We start from the raw sequence: 20,591 nt of genomic DNA, 5'->3' as shown, positions 1-20,591 counted from the left end.
GATAGATGACAGTATGCCAGGAGGTTGCAGTTTCAACGAGCGTTGGCTAGCAGAAGACAAATACAAGCCATGGCTAAGACGAGGGTCAAGCCCACGAGTAGCCTCCTGCAAAGTTTGCAAAAATAACGATGGGAGAGTCTGCGCTGACGAGCCACATGAAAGGTACGCCGTAGTAGAGCATTTTAGATTAGGCTAACGTTGCATGTTACGTTTGTTTAAGCTAACGTTAGCGAGCTGAATAGCAAACTCGATTGAGGGATAATAATAATAATTGCAGGGGACAATCATTTCAGAGGAGCGTTATATGTTATGTGCGTTACAGTCACCATCGTGGTGTTCAGAGGATGAAGCACTCACGGCATTTTGTGTTATAGTCACGAAATATAATCTATTGATTCGACACAGAGCAATTTTGAAAGCAATGTATTTCTACTGGTAGTAGGTTTCGTGCCTAAACCAAATGTGACTTGCTCTATCGAAATCAGTCACATTGACCCGAAGACACATTTTCGTTTGTATTACTGGTCTGGGGGAAGCTCGCGAGTGTGTTTGTGTATTTTTGCGTTTGTGTACCGGGGAAACACTCACAAGAAACACCGGCTGTTGTTATGCTTGCTGTGACGTTACATTACTCCGTTCTCCGCTTGTAATTATGCCGTTACAAGCTTCAAAGTTGTATTTATCATCTGAATTTGCCGAAACAAGTTTAATATTCTGAAAGCCAATACTTTGTTTATTTGAAAACAAACCGTCTTTTATATAAAATTGAAGTATTATACAAGTAAAACTACATTTTGCTTTAATCCCATGTAATTGTAGAATGAACACAGTCTTCCTTTGAAGATGTATAAGTCAGGTGTCTTGAGTAGTCAAAATTACCTACAAATCATTGTACACATTAGTAAATATTATTTTCCACTTGTTACCATTGTGAGTCTATTTTTATGCAGCTCTGTGTGATTTTGTGGCTACAATTCAGACTAATACACTACTAGAGGTGGAATAAGTACTCAGACCTTGTACTTGAGTAAAAGTACAAGTACTCAGATCTTGTAGTGAAATTATAAGTAGGCCTACTCAGATCTTGTACCAGAGTGTAGGAATACTCTGTTATACCTCATTCACACCAACGCAACTCTGGTTCAAGCTCCGTGCTAGAGCTTTTCAGGTTCAGAACCGGTTCTTCAGTTTAGCGGAGGCTCTTTTCACACCGCCCAGAGTCCGACTGGTGCTGCGTCATTGCGTAACCGTTTGCGTGCCTGCTTCATAAAGCCCTCCGTAGGCTAGACCGTCTCATTAGTGGGCCGCTCGGTCCAGCATACCCGGTCTACGTGGGCTGGGTCCTCCGTGGACCGTGTAGGCTGCGTACCCCGAAGGATACAACCCCTGAATTGAGACACGGCCGCAGTGAAGTGGTTTGCCAGTAAACCCAAAGCAGACGTAGTGACGTCAGCAGCTCATTTGCGTAATCTTCCCTCAGGGAATTTATTCCGGTGTGAACGCGATCTGTAAGTGCCCTGGGGTAATAAGTGCCGGCACTAAGTACGGCAAAGTACTTGGTGTGAACGCGGCTATTAGCCACCAAGTACCAATGATCCCTCGCTCTACGCCTCCTGTACCTGTTTGCTCTGCTATCGCGTGAAGGGTCTGCTAACAAGCGACAAACGGAGGAGTCACATGTTGTTGCACATCAGTCATGCGCAAATGCAGCGCACTTCTGCGCTGTAACCCCGCTGCGAGAGCTAGAGGAGCTAGAGCCTGATAAGCACCGGTGACGTCATGACGTCATGCAGCAGCACCAGTCGGTTGTGCAAAGCAGTTAGTAAAGCAGTAGAAACACTTTCGCAAGCAAAGGAGAAGAAGAAAAACTGAAGCCCTTAAAGTCAAAAGTGTATAATATCTACCTGTAAATAATAATGAAAACCCTTGATTTATAACTTAACATCTCCGTCTCCTATTGATCTGAGTATATTATAAAGAATAGCCAGTTAATTGAAGCATTATAGCACAGGCCTTTGTCAGATGGTTTATTACGCTGTTTTTTTTTCTGCTTCGAATAGTTCTCTCTTTTTTCACCATACCTGTGTTTGCATCACTGTATATGACTATGCATGAGATGTATTAGTGGGAAATGACATGCCCAGCTCCCCTGTGTTTAGGTGCAGGGTGTGAGTGAGGTGGCGAGTGATGCAGGGATTGTGGAGAGCATCACACTGAAGAACTTCATGTGCCACTCTCACCTCGGCCCATTCACTTTTGGTTCAAATGTGAACTTTGTTGTTGGCAACAATGGAAGTAAGTGAAATACAAGTTAAATACTCATTGTTGTGAACTGTTTATTAGTTGCCAAGAAGTGCTGACTATCTTGACTCATCTATAATTTAGTTGGAATACTTTAAGTTTGTTTATGTAGTTCACAATCATACCAGACATATGTTAGCAAGATTATGAATGATGAGCAAGTGAATTGAGTTGCATCATCTCCACACTAATCGATATTAAACGGTTTAATATAATCGTTTGTGGTGGATGTAGCTTGTCTTTCTGTACATTAATAATACAATATGTTTAACACTGTCTGCTCTCTTGTATTCATGAAAATCAGACGTATTTCTGTAAACCTATGATATGCATATAATGAATTATCTACTTTGCCCTAAATCTTTGTAATGGCTTGAACCTAAATCATGTATTTCAACTCAAGCAACACACTCTGTTCTCTTGTGTCTTATTTTCCATTATGTTCTTGCTTTTGAAAGTGTCTAAAACATGTTTTGCTGCTTGTGTGACAGGTGGAAAGAGTGCCGTTCTGACAGCTCTCATAGTTACCCTAGGCGGTAATGCACATGCCACCAACAGAGGATTGTCCCTCAAAGGATTTGTAAAGGAAGGAGAAAGGTATAAATCATTTACTCTTCTCGCCCGCATCCCCCAACGTCCAGAAATTCTAGTATAAACAAATATTCCATGAATTTGCTCTATAGCACCACACATATCATACCACATCAAATGTCTTTTGTCTACTACTCATGTCATACATATGACATTTTTCATAACGTCGCATGCAAAAGTACCCTTAATTAAAAGTTGCATCACTTGATTCACGTAGGTGTAATGTCCGTTACTCTCTTTCCTCAGTTCGGCTGATGTTTCGATCACCCTGCGAAACAAAGGAAGGGACGCCTTCAAATCTGAGGTGTACGGCCCAGCTATCACTGTAGACCTGAGAATAACACGCGAGGGGTTGAGAACCTATAAACTGAGGAGCAAATCTGGTAAAGATGACGCATTCTAAAAATTAGTATTTTTTTTTGAAGATACTGCTGCTACTGTACATTGATCTGCTACAACAACATGTATAGGAACAAGGTGCAAAAACAAAGGAAAATGAAACGTGTTTCAATATTACCAAGTAAAATACTACCGTAAGCAGCTTCAGTCTATATTATAAGGTATTCATAAAGATTATTTTTCCTCTTACAGGTCAAATTGTCTCAACCAAAAAGGAAGAGTTGCTCTCTATCCTGGACAATTTTAACATACAGGTAGGAGCTATGCAAATCTTACACAATGCAATGTTGAACTTCAACAAAATGTAAATCCTGTACGATAACCATGTTACTGGGTCTTTCAAAGGTCAACAACCCTGTTTCTGTTCTCACTCAAGAGATGAGCAAATACTTCCTACATTCCAAAGGGGAAGGGGACAAGTACAAGGTAACTAGAAAATGCATTTCCTGCAGAAAATGTGTGCGAATGCTGTAAACTGTGAACATGTATGGCTGAATTTAGCTGAAAATGCAGAAAAAGCTGAATATGTTATTAGCTGAATGGTAGCTGCTTTTAGCTCCACAAATGCAGAAAAAGCTTAACCTGTTAGGCCCCAAGCCTGTTTTTCAGGTTTCAGGCCCTTCTAAAGGGGTTAAATTAATAATCTTTTTTCTCAAAGTAATGATAAACCTGTGAGTTGGATGTAGAAAAGTCAGAATCAATATAGATGTTTTTTATTTTAATTCAGATTGAACATGGTAAAAAACTGTGAATTATAGTGTCCGTCCAAAAAATATTTTGTACTTATAGTGAAAACTAACCTTGGATGATGGGTTAGTAGACTAAAAGCTTTAGGAATCCAAAGTACAACATATAATAAGTACCCTGTATCAAGATTGATGCAAAACAAGTGATATTTGACCTTTTTAGACAGATTTAGCAAAAAAAAAACCTCTTCTGGGGCCATTTGGGTGGATTTTCCATATCTCTGGCCCCCCTTGTTAAAATGCTTCAATCTGGTGCACTTTATGCAGAATTACTAGGGACTAGAACTCTAAACACCCATATGAAAAAGATTGGTTTACATTTTAATAATTAAATAAGTATGTGAACATAACCAATAACCTACCATAGCCAATAACAAATACATGTAACATATTTTATTTTTGTTGTTCATTCATATCTTATTTTACTATTATATTTATGCATATTTTTGTATCTCTCCAGTTTAAAACGATATGTCTGGTTTACTGTCCTATAGTATACATTGGAATGATTTCAAACCTGTTTTATCCCAATAATTATAAAGGAGTGCCTTGGAAATATGTGTTTACATAAATTGTGATCAAAACGTTTGAGACCCACTGTTACGTTCCCTCCTAACTAGGGGTACAAAGGGAAGTAACAAAACACCAAAATAACCAGGCGAGAGAAAAAGGAGAGGAAACTGTCTACTGAAGCCACAAAGTGAGGTTTTAATGGACAAAAGAAAAAGGGCTCACCAGCCAACTTGCAGAGCAAACTAAAAATAAACAATACACAAAAAGCTAACCTGGAGAACATCTAACAATTCACAAGAACACAGGCCTCACACAGAGACAGAGACATGATGCACACATGCAGCCAGAGGAGAAGGAGAGCGCGACTGCAGCCTTCCTCAGGTCCTTTATGGAGGCCCTGATTGAGGATTGGGAGCACCTGGGGACAATCAGGCTGCACCTGGGGATTCAGAGGGAGAGAGAAAAAGACACACACACCCACACAAACGCTACGGCACGTAACACCCACTGAGATAACTTAGACTAAAGTGAACTATCTAAACACTCAAGAGTCCTTTACCTCACTGAGCTGTAGTTATCAGCCTCAGTCTGACTGGAGAGGACTCTCCCTCCACATCATTGTAGAAACATCTTCTTCTAATATCCGTTAGAGCAGCTAGCACCAGATGCTAATAACAACAGCGTGTACCGGTCCCTCTCTCCCTCGCTCGCTCCCACGCTCACTCACACTTTGGCTGTGAGCTGCGGGTGCCAGATAAGCCAACATCCCCCATTTTCATCACTTACAGCGTCCATCGTACAGGGCAAATGAAAAGTGTGACCGGGATGAAAAGGGTGTTACATTTACTTAATTATGAATGTTGTTACATCAAGGCTGAAAATTAGGATGAGCACCAACGGTCAAAAAAAAAAAAATTCCTCCCAGAGCTGTCAGCGCAGCACCTCCACATATCTGGCGCCCTAGGCGAACATCGATAACGCCAGTGCGACGGGCCGGCCCTGGTCTCAGGTTACGCTGTAGGAAGTGTAGGTACAACCATAGGGTACAACCATAGATATATATATAAACCTATGATATAAACACGTGTGTATATCATGGTTTATATATCTATGTGGGTACAACGCTACATTTCCAAACAGCATTCGCACTAATAAGTAATAATTTTTTAAATAACAATGTTTTATCATTTTGTTTTTGTGATCTTGATTTCTCCACTTTTGTTTTTATTTCATTCCTCTTTCAGTTTTTCATGAAATCTACCCAATTGGACCAGATGAGAGAGGACTTTCTGCACATCAAAACCACCAAGCGTATCACAGAAGAAAAAGTTGAGCAACATGGTCAAGTAAGAAAAAGTTTGATTGACTCGTATAATATGCAGCTATAACCAATAATTCACAATGTCTCAAAGGACCATGTGAGAGGAATTAACTATAATGAAGCAGTCCTATACTGTTAATAATTTGTACAACTTTGTTTGGTTGGTCTACTACTCTATTTGACCAGCAATATATATATATATTACCATTTATATTGTTACAGTACTTGAAAGACTTGAAGCAGAAGTACCTGGAGAAAGAGGAGCGTTTCAAGAACCTGTCATCATTGGATGAAATGGAGACCAAACTAGAGGAGTTGCAGAATCAAATGGCTTGGGTTTTGGTGAGATCATTTCTCCCAGTTTTGAATTCCCAACCCCCTTTATTCAGTATCCCAGGACTCTGGGATATAAGCAATTCTTTTTTAAAGGGTAATTCATCTAGCTAATATTTTGGAGTGACTTCATTTTGCAGGTGCAAGATATGGAGAATGAGTTGAAGCCATTAAAGGAGAAGCTGCAATCAGACAAACATTCTACGGAGAAATACGATGCGAAGGTGGAAGAATGGAAGGTAGGATATTTCTGTATTATTCACCGCAGAATTAGTTGTGTGATCTTGAGTGATTTCAATTAAAAAGCTTCTGTTTAAACATGAACACCGCAACTTTGTACTTGTCCATGCGAAGCAATCTTCTGTCCTCTCACTTTTTTACCGCCCTATTTCTCTGATCTGTTTTTATGTCATGATGCAGAATAAGGTCGAAGAGGCTGAGGGGAAATACAGACAGATCGAGGAAAGGTTGGAGGGAATCACACAACAAGTCCAGGAGCTCCAGCCCGAATCTGCTCAGCTCAAGTCTGAGGCTCGGGAAAAAAATGCCGTGCTCAACTCCAGTGAGGTAAGAGTACAGACAAAACACTGTACTGACAATTGGTACATTCACTTTCATACCAGTACTGGAAGTGATTTAAAGTTGTTAAACAGTGCTGAAATATATATCCATAGCAGCAACGGTCGTTCCCCAGCAAATAAGGTAGTTGTGAACAAGAAAGTAGGGGAACGGTTTATCGATAAAGTACTACGGCAAAGCCCGCCATTTTAATCAACAGCTTACAATTCCAGTACTGACATGTTTTATTTGTGTAATGTGGTCCAGATGGACTCAACTTAAAACATTGTGAAGATGTCTACCACCATCAAAAGTTGAGTATTATCATCGTGACTTGTAAACTGACCCGTGTTTCTACTTCTGGATTCTGTGATTGTGCTAGGTCACTGTTCACAGGTGCAGGGCTCACTTGAGGGACCTGGAAAAGGACAAAGCTCAGCTGTCCTCAAGAATAAATGTTCTCAAGCTGAGGTATGACCTCATCTTGTAAAAGGATCTTCTGTGCTGCGTTCAAGTCAAAACATGGGTTTTTCTTTGCTCCTTAAAATATCATGGTCATCTTTTTTTCCTTCTTCTTATCCCTCCAGCATTACTCAGAAATCAGGAGCAGAGAGCCAGGACAGAATGGAGCGTGTGGAGCAGCTAAAGGCCGAGCTGGAAAACATGAACCACCAGACCTCCACGCTCGAACAGCAGATTGACCAGTATCGGCACGCATGCAGCCGCGCCACGGAGGAGCAAGGGAAAATTAAGTAGGGGAACAAACACTACATTATGTCAGTACAGTTGTGTTGTTTCCAGTGGTAGCTAAATAAGCCCCTGGCACTGGTCTGTCAGTTGATTTTAAAGCTGGAGTAAATGTATATACATTTTGGAATAGGATATATTTTGCAAATCATACTATTATGTGAATCCATCCATTAGCCCTTCGGTTCTGTCAATGCTTCTGATAAATAATGATAATAAAAATATTAGCTCCTTCTGGCCCTGGAGTAACATTTGTGAAGTGGTAACAGCCTAACATAATGACCTCCTTTTGTCTCCAGGAGAGAGCAAGATGTGTTTCAGAAGTCCATTGACGCCAACAGAAGGAACCTGCAGAACATGGAGAGCAGTCGCTCCAATCGCCTGCGGCGTTTTGGAGAGCACATGCCCGCACTCTTGACCGCCATCGATGAGGCTGGCAGAAAGGGACAGTTCAGGCAAAAACCCAGAGGACCTCTGGGTAAGACTTTGGTCTCGGTTGTTAATGGGCATAGATGTTCCAGGACTGTTTCATTTCTCAGTGATATACCCACCAGGTGGACCATTCTGACTTTGCTTCTCTTTTCAAATGTCCTTCTCCAGGTCACCTTATCCGCCTGAAAGACCCGGAGCTGGCTCTGGCTGTGGAAGTGTGTCTGAAAGGCCAGCTGCAGGCCTTCACATGTGATAACCACGACGACGAGAAGGTGCTGCAAGGCCTCATGTCCAAAGTTTGCCCAAATGCCCGTAGACCTGCCATCATCACCAGCCATTTCCTCCCACGTGTCCATGACACAAGATCACGGTGAGGTTATATACCAAAACATACATTAAACACCAAGAAAACCATACAATGAGGATCCTCCTACACAGAGAATAGAGCGTTAGTCAGCTTGAAGTAAAGGTAGTCACTAGGGCTGTGCGATTATGGCAAAAATCATAATCACGATTATTTGGGTCAATAATTGATATCACGATTATTTTGACGATTATTCATTGACCATTTATTGAACTTTAAAACAAATAATATTTTACCAATAAACAAGATCAACAAATATGTTGAAGCGCTCTTCCAAAACCATACTAAACATATATTATTAATATGATAAATAAAAATAAATTGGACCAAAATGAATTAAATCAAATATGTTGCAGTGCACTGTCACAACCTACTGAAAACTCCTTAACATATAGCCAACATGTTGGTAAAACATATTCAACATATTCCACTCAGTTAAACGTTGAAGGCTGGCCAACCGTCATGGTCCAGAAGTAAATAAATGTTGAACTACAATTTAAGACCAAATAAAAAGGTTTTGGCCACCATGGCAAATGCTTAAAGATTTTTTGCAAGAAACACCAGCCTGTTTACATGGTCTGGTTTCAGAGATGAGCGCAGGCAGGTGACAATATTGCCATATGTACTGAAGACCCTCTGAAGAGGAACTTGTGGCAGTGCTGCCACATATGACACAGGAAAAAAAGAAAAGACTCTGAACCCTTTCTTTGCCATTATATAAAAATAGTGTTGCTATAAAAGTATAAATTAGGCTTACTAATAAGACAACTCAGATCTGAAGCTACACGGGAATCTGCTGCCAAAGTGCAATAAAAAAGACAAAATTAATAGAATCAAACCCTTTTTTTGTTGCATTTTATTAGAGTATACAAATAAATGCCTTTTTTAAAATAGGATGCAAGCAACACTAGTTTCTTAACCTGAATTGATAATAGACTATAATCAATTTAAACAGAACAGATCTTAATGTTTGCATTCTAGGGGTGTAACGGTTCACAAACATTTCTGTTCGGTACGTACCTCGGTTTTTAGGTCACGGTTCTGTTCGGTACGTTTTCGGTACAGCAGAAAAAAATTTGTTTTTATTATTAAACTGTGAATAATGTATTCACTCAAATAAATACAAAATAAAATAAACATTAAGGTGCAGCATTTCGATGAACTGAAATAATCTGTATTTGAACTTTACTGTACTAGTAGGCTATTCACAAAACATAAACTATTAGTTTGGGGTTTTTAATTATTATTAAACTGTGAATATTCACTCAAATAAATACAAAATAAACATTAAGGTGCAGCATTTCGATTAGCTGAAATAATCTGTATTTGAACTTTACTGTACTAGTACCTAAGCAGCCAGTTTGACATAATGACTTGCTTGCTTGTCATTGTATTCATGTTGTTTAAAGAAAGATGAACTTGTCCACATTGCTTGCCGAAAGGGCAGATCTGCTGGCACTAACAATGTCTCCTGCTGTGGAGAACACCCTCTCGCTAGGGACAGAGGTAGCCGATACAGCCAGGTAGCGCTTTGCTAACATGGCAACATAATATATGATATTTGTCGTTTGTAATAGCTTTGGCTCGGTCTGAAGTTTTTGCGAGTGGTGGAGGCTTAAATGCTAGTGGGAGTTGGGTTTGCACTTCAGTCTTTTTTCTTTTGGTACTGGTGATATTCACGTTCCGGTGATGCCTTTTCAAATGAGTGTGCAAGTTTGATGTATTGCCAGCCGCGTAACCAATTTTAGTTGAAAAATGCCGACAAACAGCTTTGGTTCGGTCCACCTGTCTTTGTCCGTCATCCTTGTACGTAACTGCGAAACTAAAATGTTCTCAAACCGGAGACTTCAATGATGCTGGAGGATTTTTGAGCTCAACTTTATCTGCGTTCGCCATTTCGACAGTTCCTCAAATTACTGACTACATTTGAATGCATCCCTGTGACCAGCTCTCATAGTATGCCTCTCGTCCAATTAAATGACTTGCTCGCTCTATGACGCGTTGAACCCAATGTGAGCAAATTACTCTGAATGCTGCGACGCAGCACCTGAGATTACTTCCAAAAAGTTGTTCACGTTCTCAATTTCTTACGTTTAACGTTATATTCGTTCGGTACACTTCGGTACACACGTGTACCGAACCGAAGGGCCCGTACCGAATAATTTCGGTACGTGTACCGTTACACCCCTATTGCATTCTTATACCATTGTGTACAATAATTATAATGAATAAGTTCAAACAAACTAAAACTTACATCTGATTAATAACGGTATCTAACTTGAGTTTTTATTATATCAAATACCTGTTGAAATGCTACTGTTATTTTTACTGTCCCCAAAAAGCGCGTCGCAGCCTCCAGGAAAGCTTCTTTCACAACTTCGCCATCTTTGAAAGACTTCATGTGTTTCGCTAGAACGTGACTGACGCGATAAGATGCTCTGGTAGCAGCCTTGTCTTGTTGTTGGGCCTGGTGAAAATGGACTGCTGTGCATTTAGCTGTCCTTTCAGGCCCCTCCCCTTTTGGGAGCGTAGGGCAGAATTAGGACGGAATTCCGTCTCGTAGCGTTTGTGCACTGTTTTGAAATGCCGCTCCTAAATTACCCTTCTTCAATAAAGCCACACTCGCATTGCAGATGAGACAGATGGACTTTGAATTGGAATAGATACAAAAAATAATCATCCTCCCACTCGGAGTGAAAATTATATATTTTGGGCTTTTTTGCTTCTGCCATAATTGCGGTCTTGTGTGTGAACGGACTGTCACTCCTGTTGACAAGGACAACGTCAGCGAAATAGTCCACTGCCCACCAGCCACGCCCCGACACATGGGGTGACGCCGGCCAATCACAAAGCTTTGATGCGTTCAAGTGCATTATTCTGGCACAGGAAAATTATGTTACAGGACATTAACGATAAAACAGAATATTGTTGTTCTATTTTTAGACACATCTCGCGATCGACTGGTTGGGCACCCCTGGGCTAGACCATAGGTCCGTTGTGGTGGCAAAGTAGCCAGCTGAAGCCACATCTCTCTCAACTTCCCCACGGCATTTGTCATATAGCGCAGGCAGCGCAGACCTGCTGAAATAATAGTGAGACAGCATCGCGTAACGCTTGTCCAACGTGTTGACAAGTTGCTTAAAGCCCTGGTTGCTAACAGTGCTAACTGGGCACATATCTTTAGCGATGTGAAATGTAATGGCACCTGTAATATCTCTGTCTCTGCGAGCTCGTCGCGTAGGCCGTTGCTCTGTAAAATGCGTCCTGAATCGATGACTGTGATGATGTGGTGGATGAAGTCGAGTGGGCATCTGCTTTTTGGTCTGCTTTTTGTTGTATTATTGCCCGGTCGTATTGCACTTTGTGGTTGTATTTCAGATGATTAAAGAGATTGGTTGTGTTAGCGTGTGGTGCCAACACAACCTGGTAACAAATCCTGCACTGTACTTTGTTTTGCTCCACGTCGGACTCCTGAAAGCCAAAGTACTTCCGAATAGTGGAAATAGTTTTACCCTTCTTTTTAACGAGTTGCTGCTCTTGTTCTGACATCTTCGCTCGCGCTGAACACTCACAACACATGTCACTCCCACGTGGCCAAGTGGGCTTTTAGGGAGGGGCGAAAGCGCACCCAGCAAAATAATCGTATTATGCTGTTTTCATAATCGTCGCAAGCCGTAATTGCGATTAAAATACGATTAATTGCACAGCCCTAGTAGTCACAACGTTCTCCTGTAATACACATATTCCTAACAAACACAACCGGTCTACACCAGAGCTACAGACAGGAAGGCAGTGCACTGTATCTAGCAATGTTTGCGGAAATAGAATGACATTATTAAACGCAAAGAGAAACTGATTGGATGTGTGTTAATTAACATGAAGTATCACTTTTTAATTAACAGTGGTTTGTTTTGTCTTTGTGTCAGGGCCGTGAATCACCCCGAGTTCCCGTCCGTGCTTCACTCTCTAGAAATTGAGGACCCTGTCGTTGCCAACTGTCTGATTGATCAACGGGGCATAGAGAGCATCCTGCTCATTAAGGTGACCACATTCCCAGTGGAACCATTAGAAAGTCCCAATAACCTAAGATTATTCAGAATATAGCCATGTACTTGACGCTGATATGAACGATCTACAAAGAACATTTTGATAATGTTTCTTTATGATGTAATACAACATACCATGATGTTATTTTAAGCTATTTAAGACGTGTGTGCTTAGTAGTTGATCCTAGATCATTACCCCTATAACCCGAGTACATATGCAGCATTTCTGGCTGATATTGTAAGACACCTAATGAACAACATTTTGTGTGTGGTTGTGTAGAATCAAACAGACGCTCGGCGAGTGATGCAGGGCGGCGCCCCTCCTCGGAACTGTTCCCAGGCCTTTTCAAAGGACGGAGATCAGGTCTTCAATAACCGCAGTTACTCTGCTGAGCAGACTAGAGCCAACTACCTCTCTGGAGATGTAGAGGAGGAGATCAGGTGTGTGTGTGGATGCAGTGAGACAGAATGTACCTGATGAGTCCAGCTGTAGATATATTTGGTCCCATGGGGCTTGTTGTATTTAGAAAGCCAAAGTAGATGATGGATTTTTTTATCTACAATCATTGTGATATACACTATGAGTAGTTGTTTTTAACTTCTGCCTTAACACCGTTTTTGTCTCTTGGATCCTCTCTTCTCTCTCAGGCACTTGCAGAAGGAGTTGGAGAACCAGGAAGCTCAGGCAACACGTTTCCAGCAGCAGATGGGGAAGTTGGATGACGACGTCAAACAGAACGATGGGCTGCTGAGAAGGGCCCAAGTGGAGGAGAGGACTATCAAAGTAAGTATTTGTGCGTGTGTGTATATAAATAATAACAACACAATTCTAAATCAAATCAGTAGCAATCCCAATGTTTGAATGAATCTGTATTTTCTTCAGAACAAGGCCGCAAAGATCAAGCTGGAGCTGTCGGAGCTACAGAATGTGGAAGAGCCTCAGTCAGAGGACCTCAATCCCCTGGTTTGTACAGACGACACAATGCAGTACAATAATCCGATTAGCTTACGTCGTACTCATCTCAGTTGATAAACATATGGAATTATGACTGAGAATGGGTATTCAAGTCATAATTCGGTCATCACTTTTGGCACACTTTCACAGGAAGAAGAGCTTCAAGAGATCATATCTAAGATCTCGTCGAAGTATGCAGAGTGCGACGAGGCACAGGCTCAGATGGCTGATTGCAAGGCGGCCTATGAGAAGGCAGAGCAGAAGTACAAGCAGCACAAAGAGCAGATCTTCACGGCCGCAGAGGATGCAGAGCATGTCAAGGTAATACTTACAGTGGCGACTGGTCATTAGGGGCACAGCCCCACCTAGTGTCAGCAGAAAGTATTAAAATAATGATTACAACAAAATGCAAAAAATAAATTAAAAAATATATTAAATATATTTTAAGATCATGTTTAATCATCTGATTCGTCTGTACATTGCTGTTTTAGTCTGTGTTCTTCTAATTAGTGTCTACAGTGTGTGCCTATTGAGCTGTTTAGAGCCATGTGGGACAAAACCCGATCCTGCCCCTCCCTCTCTCTGTCTAAGTGACTGTAACAACTACACTGCGCATGCTCAGAATATTTTCCTATTTAATGTGTGTGGCAAAAAAATAATGACCATAGGGGCATAGAGCTGCCATCCCCACCATACGTCATCTCACATAATTCAGAGCTGATTGGCTGTAAGTACGTGTGCCGCGAAAAGTGTGGTGTGTGAAGAGGAGACGAGAGAGCTGCAGTGAGGCGTCCTAAAACCCGGAAGTAAGCTGTGCATGGCTTCCCTCGGCAAAAAAGCAATGAGATTTCTCCATAGGATTTTAGAAAATAGCTCCAAATAAGGTCTGTGGGAAACGTAGCTGTTAGATAAATGCACGTTTTGTTCAGCCGGATAATATCCACATGTCTACCCTACTTTTCTAATTTTCTAATCATAAATCTATTGATTAGATTAGATTTATGATAGACTTTTGAAACTACAAGAACATAAGGAGGACTTTTACAAAAAAGTAATAGAGATTTTTGTCCAGAGGGATAGGCAAATGGACTTCAGCTTCAAGTCAAGGTAAGACTGCAATTTTATTGAAAATGGGATCTTACTGAGAGAGAACAATTCAATATTTAAATGATAAAATTACATTTTTTGGGTATCCTTCTGTTGAACTGTCTGTTTAAAATGAATTGAAGCATCAGACAAAAAAAGCTTTTGAAAATAATATTATATTTTGATTTAGGTCAAAATATAATATTTGTAAACCTGAAGAGTCAGTGCCAGTGCCTCACCAGCCATGAACCTCACTGCAGAAGCTTATATATAGACATCTAAGTTTCTTGTGCCCCACCACTTTTGTACATATAATAACGCCACTGAATACTTAAGACCAAGATCAGGTGACAAAGATAAACAAGTGATTGGAATCCTTCAACCTTAACTTGTGGAATGCCCAAATCATGTCAAACTTGTGAAACGTTTGTATTAAGTAAAAAGTGTCCAATTCAAATGAGGTTTTATCGTAACACCATCCTCGTGTACTGGGTGAATCTCATGCGTTATTCTTTCTGTGCTCTTCCTTTGGTCCCTTTACAGGACGAGCTGAGTAAGACCGATCAGGACGTGGGCAAGTGCAAGCATCACAAGAAACACTACGACGAGAAACGCACTGCACATCTCCGCAGCATACAGGCGCTCGAAGGCAACCTAGAGAGCAAGGAGCAGGAACTACAGGTACACTAAACTGAGACACAAAGAGCAACTTGAGACAGAGGCAGACATTTAAATAAGATTTTTTTTTAAATCATGTTTTTTTTTGTCGGTTTTCAGTAGACATTATAGAGTGGGTCCAGGAATTAGATCAGCTAAATATTACTCCATCTTAAGCACACTTGGCTTAACTGTGGAAAGCATTTGCAATTTTCAGACAAAATCAAATACTTTTTAATTTAAAATCTGTTTCACACTTTGTTTTTTAATGCAATGTTGAATAACTATGCATTCTGAATCTTAGATGTAGTTCCTTCTAGTATCTTCTGCATTGAATCTCAGAAGCCTTTTTTGTTGTTCACCCTGTGATTTCAGACGTCTGTGGCCAAAGCCACCGAAATCTGTCCGGAGCGAGTGGAGGTACGAAGGACAGCCAGGAGTCTGGACAACGAGATCAGCCATCTCAATGTGAAGATCAGCACCCAGCAGAGGCAGCAGGGGAACCGTGACGAGGTAGTGAGGTATGTGAAGAACACCCTGATCATTAAAATGCAATGATGTAGTGTCATGTCACTTTATTACTTTAACACGACCGGCTGTTGTCTTGTCTTGCATTAAATCAAATAAATTCAATCTCTGTTGCTTTCTTCCGCTTGTCTTTCTCTCCAATCACTAGGCAGTATCATGAGGCTCTGCAGAACTACAAGAACATGGCAATGCAAATGAAAAACCTAAATGGCTTCATCCAATGTCTCGATGGTGTCATGAACCAGAGACTCCAGGTGTACTCTGAGCTCAGGTCAGTTGGAGACAAATTGTGTCCAGGAAAAATTATTGTACGCTTAACTTAAAAGCGAATACATTTATTTCATGTTTCTCTTCACCCTCACTGTTTCTTGGTTCCTAGATTTATTATCATGCTGCCATCTTTCCTTCTTTGTCCATTTGCTCACGTTTTTCTCTGCGTCCTCTAGGTTCCTCTCGGCCCGCTGTAAATATTACTTTGACAGCACACTGGCCCAGAGAGGCTACACTGGAAGTATGACCTTTAATCACAAGAGTGAAACCCTCTCTATCTCAGTAAGTTCATCACTCAGTTCACACCAGAGCAACTAAACAATATAGCAGCATGGCTAAAGTCTAAATGAGACCACTTTGATCTTTTTCTTTGATTGTCTAAAACATGAGACATTACTACATGCTACAGTTTTTAAACCACTTGATGTAAAATGTGGTGTCCAAACTACGGCCCGGGGGCCAAATGCGGCCCGCAGGCCATTTTGAATCGGCCATCAGCTAATTAAAAAAGTATAATGGAATATGGCCCACTAATGAAACTTGAGCTTGTCTTGAACTTCTTAAATATATCTGTAAACATATATTACACAGTAGTTTTCATGTGTTAATAAGCCCACTTTCAGTCAATTAAAGTTGAAAATATATTCTAAGTTGATAAGAAAAAAGCCCAATAACTTATTTACATAACAACCTTGAAATATACCCTTCCTATTTCCTCTTATGATAAGCAATCTGAGGCTCCTGTTTTAAGGAATGAGCTACTAACAAAATAAATCCAGAAAGCGACGCAGGTTCTGGTCCAGGCTCTCGTCATCTCACGCCTAGACTACTGCAACTCCCTCCTGGCTGGTCTACCTGCATGTGCTATCCGACCTCTGCAGCTCATCCAGAATGCAGCGGCTCGTTTGGTCTTCAACCTTCCTAAATTTTCCCACACCACGCCGCTCCTCCGCTCCCTTCACTGGCTTCCAGTAACTGCTAGAATCCATTTCAAGACAATGGTACTTGCATACCATGCTGCGAATGGATCTGGCCCTTCCTACATCCAGGACATGGTTAAACCATACACCCCAGCACGTGCACTCCGCTCTGCATCAGCCAAACAGCTCGCTGCACCCTCACTGCGAGGGGGACCCAAGTTCCCATCAGCACCTGGGTTTGCTATCCTGGCTCCAAAATGGTGGAATGAGCTCCCCATTGAAATCAGGACAGCAGATAGCTTACACATCTTCCGGGGGAGACTGAAAACTCATCTCTTTCGACTCCACTTCGAGCGATATAATTACTAACAAATAATTGCTAACAAAGCACTTATATACTAATAGGACTGGCTTATCCATCTTGGGGCCTCTTCTCTTTAACATCTACATGCTACCACTGGCTCAGATAATGAAGAACAACAAATTAAGTTACCATAGCTATGCAGATGACACACAAATTTACGTAACAATTTCACCAGGAGACTATGCTCCAATTCAAACACTGAGTAAGTGCATTGAACAAATCAATGACTGGATGTGTCAGAACTTTCTCCAATTAAACAAAGATAAAACTGAGGTAATGGTTTTTGGAGCCAAGGCAGAACGTATAAAAGTTAGCGCTGAGCTTCAGTGTGCAATGTTCAAAACAACAGATAAAGCCAGAAATCTAGGTGTAGTCATGGACTCTGACCTGAGTTTCAACAGTCACATTAAAACAGTTACTAAATCAGCCTACTATCACCTAAAGAATATATCTAGGATTAAAAGACTAATGTCACAGCAGGATTCGGAAAAACTTGTCCATGCTTTTATCTTCAGTAGACTCGACTACTGCAATGGTGTCTTCACAGGTCTCACTAAAAAATCTATTAGGAAGCTGCAGCTAATTCAGAACGCTGCTGCTCGAGTCCTCACTAACACTAAGAAAGTGGATCACATCACTCCAGTTCTGAAGTCTTTACACTGGCTTCCTGTGTGTCAAAGAATAGATTTTAAAATACTGCTGCTGGTTTATAAACACTGAATGGTTTAGGCCCAAAATACATTTCTGACCTCCTGCTAAATTATGAACCATCCAGATCTCTCAGGTCTTCAGGGACTGGTCAGCTTTCTGTCCCCAGAGTCAGAACTAAACATGGTAAAGCAGCGTTCAGTTATTATGCTCCAAATATCTGGAACAAACTCCCAGAAACCTGCAGGTCCGCTACAACTCTGACTACTTTTAAATCCAGGCTGAAGACTTTTCTTTTTGTCGCTGCTTTTAATTGAACTATTCATATCTTAGACTGCACTGTAACTTTTATCCATGTACTTTTTTCTTTTAATGTTTAATTGACAGCACTGTAACTTTTATCCATGTATTTTTTCTTTTTAATGTTTCTTTTATTAGCTTTTCTTTTTAATGACTGATTTTAAATGCCATTTTCTTAATCTCTTTCATTTTTTGTAAAGCACTTTGAATTGCCTTGTGTTGAAAAGTGCTATATAAATAAACTTGCCTTGCCTTGCCTTGCCTTGCCTTGCCTTGCCTTGCCTTGCCTTATCCAAAGCCAGTTGAGTAGCACTTGAAATGTTTTATCTCTATGAAACCTGATGTACTTATATGATTCTGTTTCTTCAAGTTTGTATCTTGTTGGTCGAACGCACTTATTGTAAGTCGCTTTGGATAAAAGCGTCAGCTAAATGCAATGTAATAATGTAATAATAAATGAAACCCTCTGGAGAGTTGTGATGTAGGCTGCTGTACCAAGCACAATTGACTTACATTTGATTGATTTAGCTAACTTATAACTTCACTTATGAGGCAATAAACCTCACCTCTAGTGAGTGGCCCAGCCCTTCGAATATCTTTCTGTATGTGGCCCTCGGTGAAAAAAGTTTGGCTTAGATCAAATGTTTTTGTTTGGCTTCTTTCCTCTGTAGGTGCAGCCAGGCCAGGGAAGCAGTGTGGAGTTGAGTGACATGCGCTCTCTGTCCGGAGGCGAGCGCTCCTTCTCCACCGTGTGCTTTGTGGTCTCCCTTTGGGCCATCACAGAGGCGCCTTTCCGCTGTCTTGACGAGTTTGATGTTTTCATGGTAATACAAAACCTATTTTGTTGATATTGCAAGTTTGTCTAGATAAGGTTGCACCGTGCCTAAATGGCATCTTAAAAATAGCATGGAATTACTATTTTAGGAAGGAGTTTGGAGAAAGTTCCTATGCAAGGTCTTGGCATTACATGAAATGGTCTCTATAGCCTTATTTATCAAAAGATAACATGAGTCTTGGTTTTCTTTAGGACATGGTGAACAGGAGGATCTCAATGGACATGATGCTAAAGGTGGCTTCCGGTCAGCGCTACAGACAGTTCATCTTCCTCACACCACAGAGCATAAGGTATTCACTGATTACATGTTTATATTAGGGCTGTCAGTCGATTAAAATATTTAATCGCGATTAATTGCATGATTGTCCATAGTTAATCGCAAATTAATCGCACATTTTTTATCTGTTCTAAATGTACCTTAGAGGAATATTTGTAATACTCTTATCAACATATGAGTGGACAAATATGCTTTATGCAAATGTTTATTATCATTTGAACAATGACAACAATTCTCATGAATATTAAACAACAACCTCTGAACATTACAAATATTCGCCTCAATTCAACCTGGAACCTCTCATACAATAATACTGTGTGTGTGTGTGTGTGTGTGTGTGTGTGTGTGTGTGTGTGTGTGTGTGTGTGTGTGTGTGTGTGTGTGTGTGTGTGTGTGAGATGGATCATTGGAGCTATTTGCAACTCAAGGCATATGCTCGAATGGGAGCTGCCTGGACGCTGCAATCATGTTGCGCGCACTATCCGAGCTGAGTGTGCTGACTTTTCGTACAATGTCCCACTGTCTGGCTTCCTGCATAAAGTCAAGTGCTCGGCGCAGTTGTCGGCGAAATGTCACTCCTCTGTTTTCATTGAAACAGCTACTTATATCCGTTAGCGCAGCTAGCTAGCACCAGATGCTAACAACAACAATACGCGTAAGGTCTCTCCCGGTCCTCCCGATGGCCATTCAGGGAGCGTGGAAGTGTGGTCTGCAGCAAGCGGGCGGCAGGAGCAGGGCTGTCAGCATCAGCTTGTAGATGGTATTTTAAACTCGATGCGCTCTGAAACTACGGGGTGGCCGAGGACAAAAAATGCACATGCGTTAATCGCGTTAAAATAATTAGTGGCGTTAATTTTTGTTTGCGTTATTAACGCGTTAACTTGACAGCCCTAGTTTATATATTTGTATATCAAAGCAGTAGGACCACTCAAATATGATTTATTGACTTGGTTACTGTTGATATATTCTTAATAAATGAGCTTTGATTAAGTAAATCTGTTCAGGAGTAAAGGTCATGTGATTTCAATATGCTGCCTAGTTTCTCTGGGAAAGAGCACCAGACACTTTGTCTCCAAGTCACATTGTCATGTTTGTTTTTTTTGTTTCAGCTCTCTTCCACAGAGCAAAAATATCCGCATCCTCCGTCTCAAAGACCCAGATCGTGGCATAAAGGAACAAAGTAGTCAAGACGGCGACGACGAGTAGTAGTTCTAATACTAAGCTATATTAAATGTTTTGTTACACTGAACCGGGTATATAATGTTAAGTTCTGTTATATAGAGGGGGAAGGATGGGAATTTTGTTTATACCTTGCCAAAATATTTGTTGTTATAACTGGCACATTTCTAAGTTAATGATGTTGTTTTATGTAAATTAAAACAAACGAGTTGGGAAAAATA

The 20,591-nt window shown here is 40.8% G+C and overlaps 1 protein-coding gene across 1 annotated transcript; it reads left to right on the top strand.

Annotated features, from left to right (window-relative positions):
• The first annotated feature begins 1,779 nt into the window (after positions 1-1,779).
• On the top strand, positions 1,780-20,591 carry LOC117542159 (structural maintenance of chromosomes protein 6-like). Its single transcript, XM_034209629.1, has 26 exons — positions 1,780-1,818; positions 2,160-2,295; positions 2,793-2,898; positions 3,139-3,275; positions 3,484-3,545; positions 3,637-3,717; positions 5,795-5,896; positions 6,094-6,213; positions 6,345-6,443; positions 6,625-6,771; positions 7,145-7,233; positions 7,350-7,514; positions 7,809-7,987; positions 8,110-8,311; positions 12,232-12,346; positions 12,632-12,792; positions 13,000-13,135; positions 13,235-13,315; positions 13,457-13,627; positions 14,936-15,073; positions 15,425-15,570; positions 15,726-15,848; positions 16,024-16,129; positions 18,751-18,903; positions 19,107-19,204; positions 20,301-20,591. Exons 1-26 carry the CDS (start codon positions 1,780-1,782, stop codon positions 20,395-20,397), a joined length of 3,189 nt encoding a protein of 1,062 aa, XP_034065520.1. The 3' UTR covers positions 20,398-20,591.

This window comes from Gymnodraco acuticeps, unplaced genomic scaffold (assembly GCF_902827175.1).
Source record: "Gymnodraco acuticeps unplaced genomic scaffold, fGymAcu1.1, whole genome shotgun sequence".
NCBI lineage: Eukaryota > Metazoa > Chordata > Actinopteri > Perciformes > Bathydraconidae > Gymnodraco > Gymnodraco acuticeps.
Note: the sequence above shows the minus strand (reverse complement) of the source record. Positions and strands in the feature narration are given on the sequence as shown.

Excerpts from the sequence above, each read along its gene's own strand:
- LOC117542159 (XM_034209629.1), top strand. The coding sequence starts at position 1,780 with ATGACGTCATGCAGCAGCACCAGTCGGTTGTGCAAAGCA. Across the intron at positions 7,515-7,808 it reads GAGGAGCAAGGGAAAATTAA|GAGAGAGCAAGATGTGTTTC; the intron begins GTAGGGGAACAA and ends TTTTGTCTCCAG. Across the intron at positions 15,571-15,725 it reads AACCGTGACGAGGTAGTGAG|GCAGTATCATGAGGCTCTGC; the intron begins GTATGTGAAGAA and ends TCCAATCACTAG.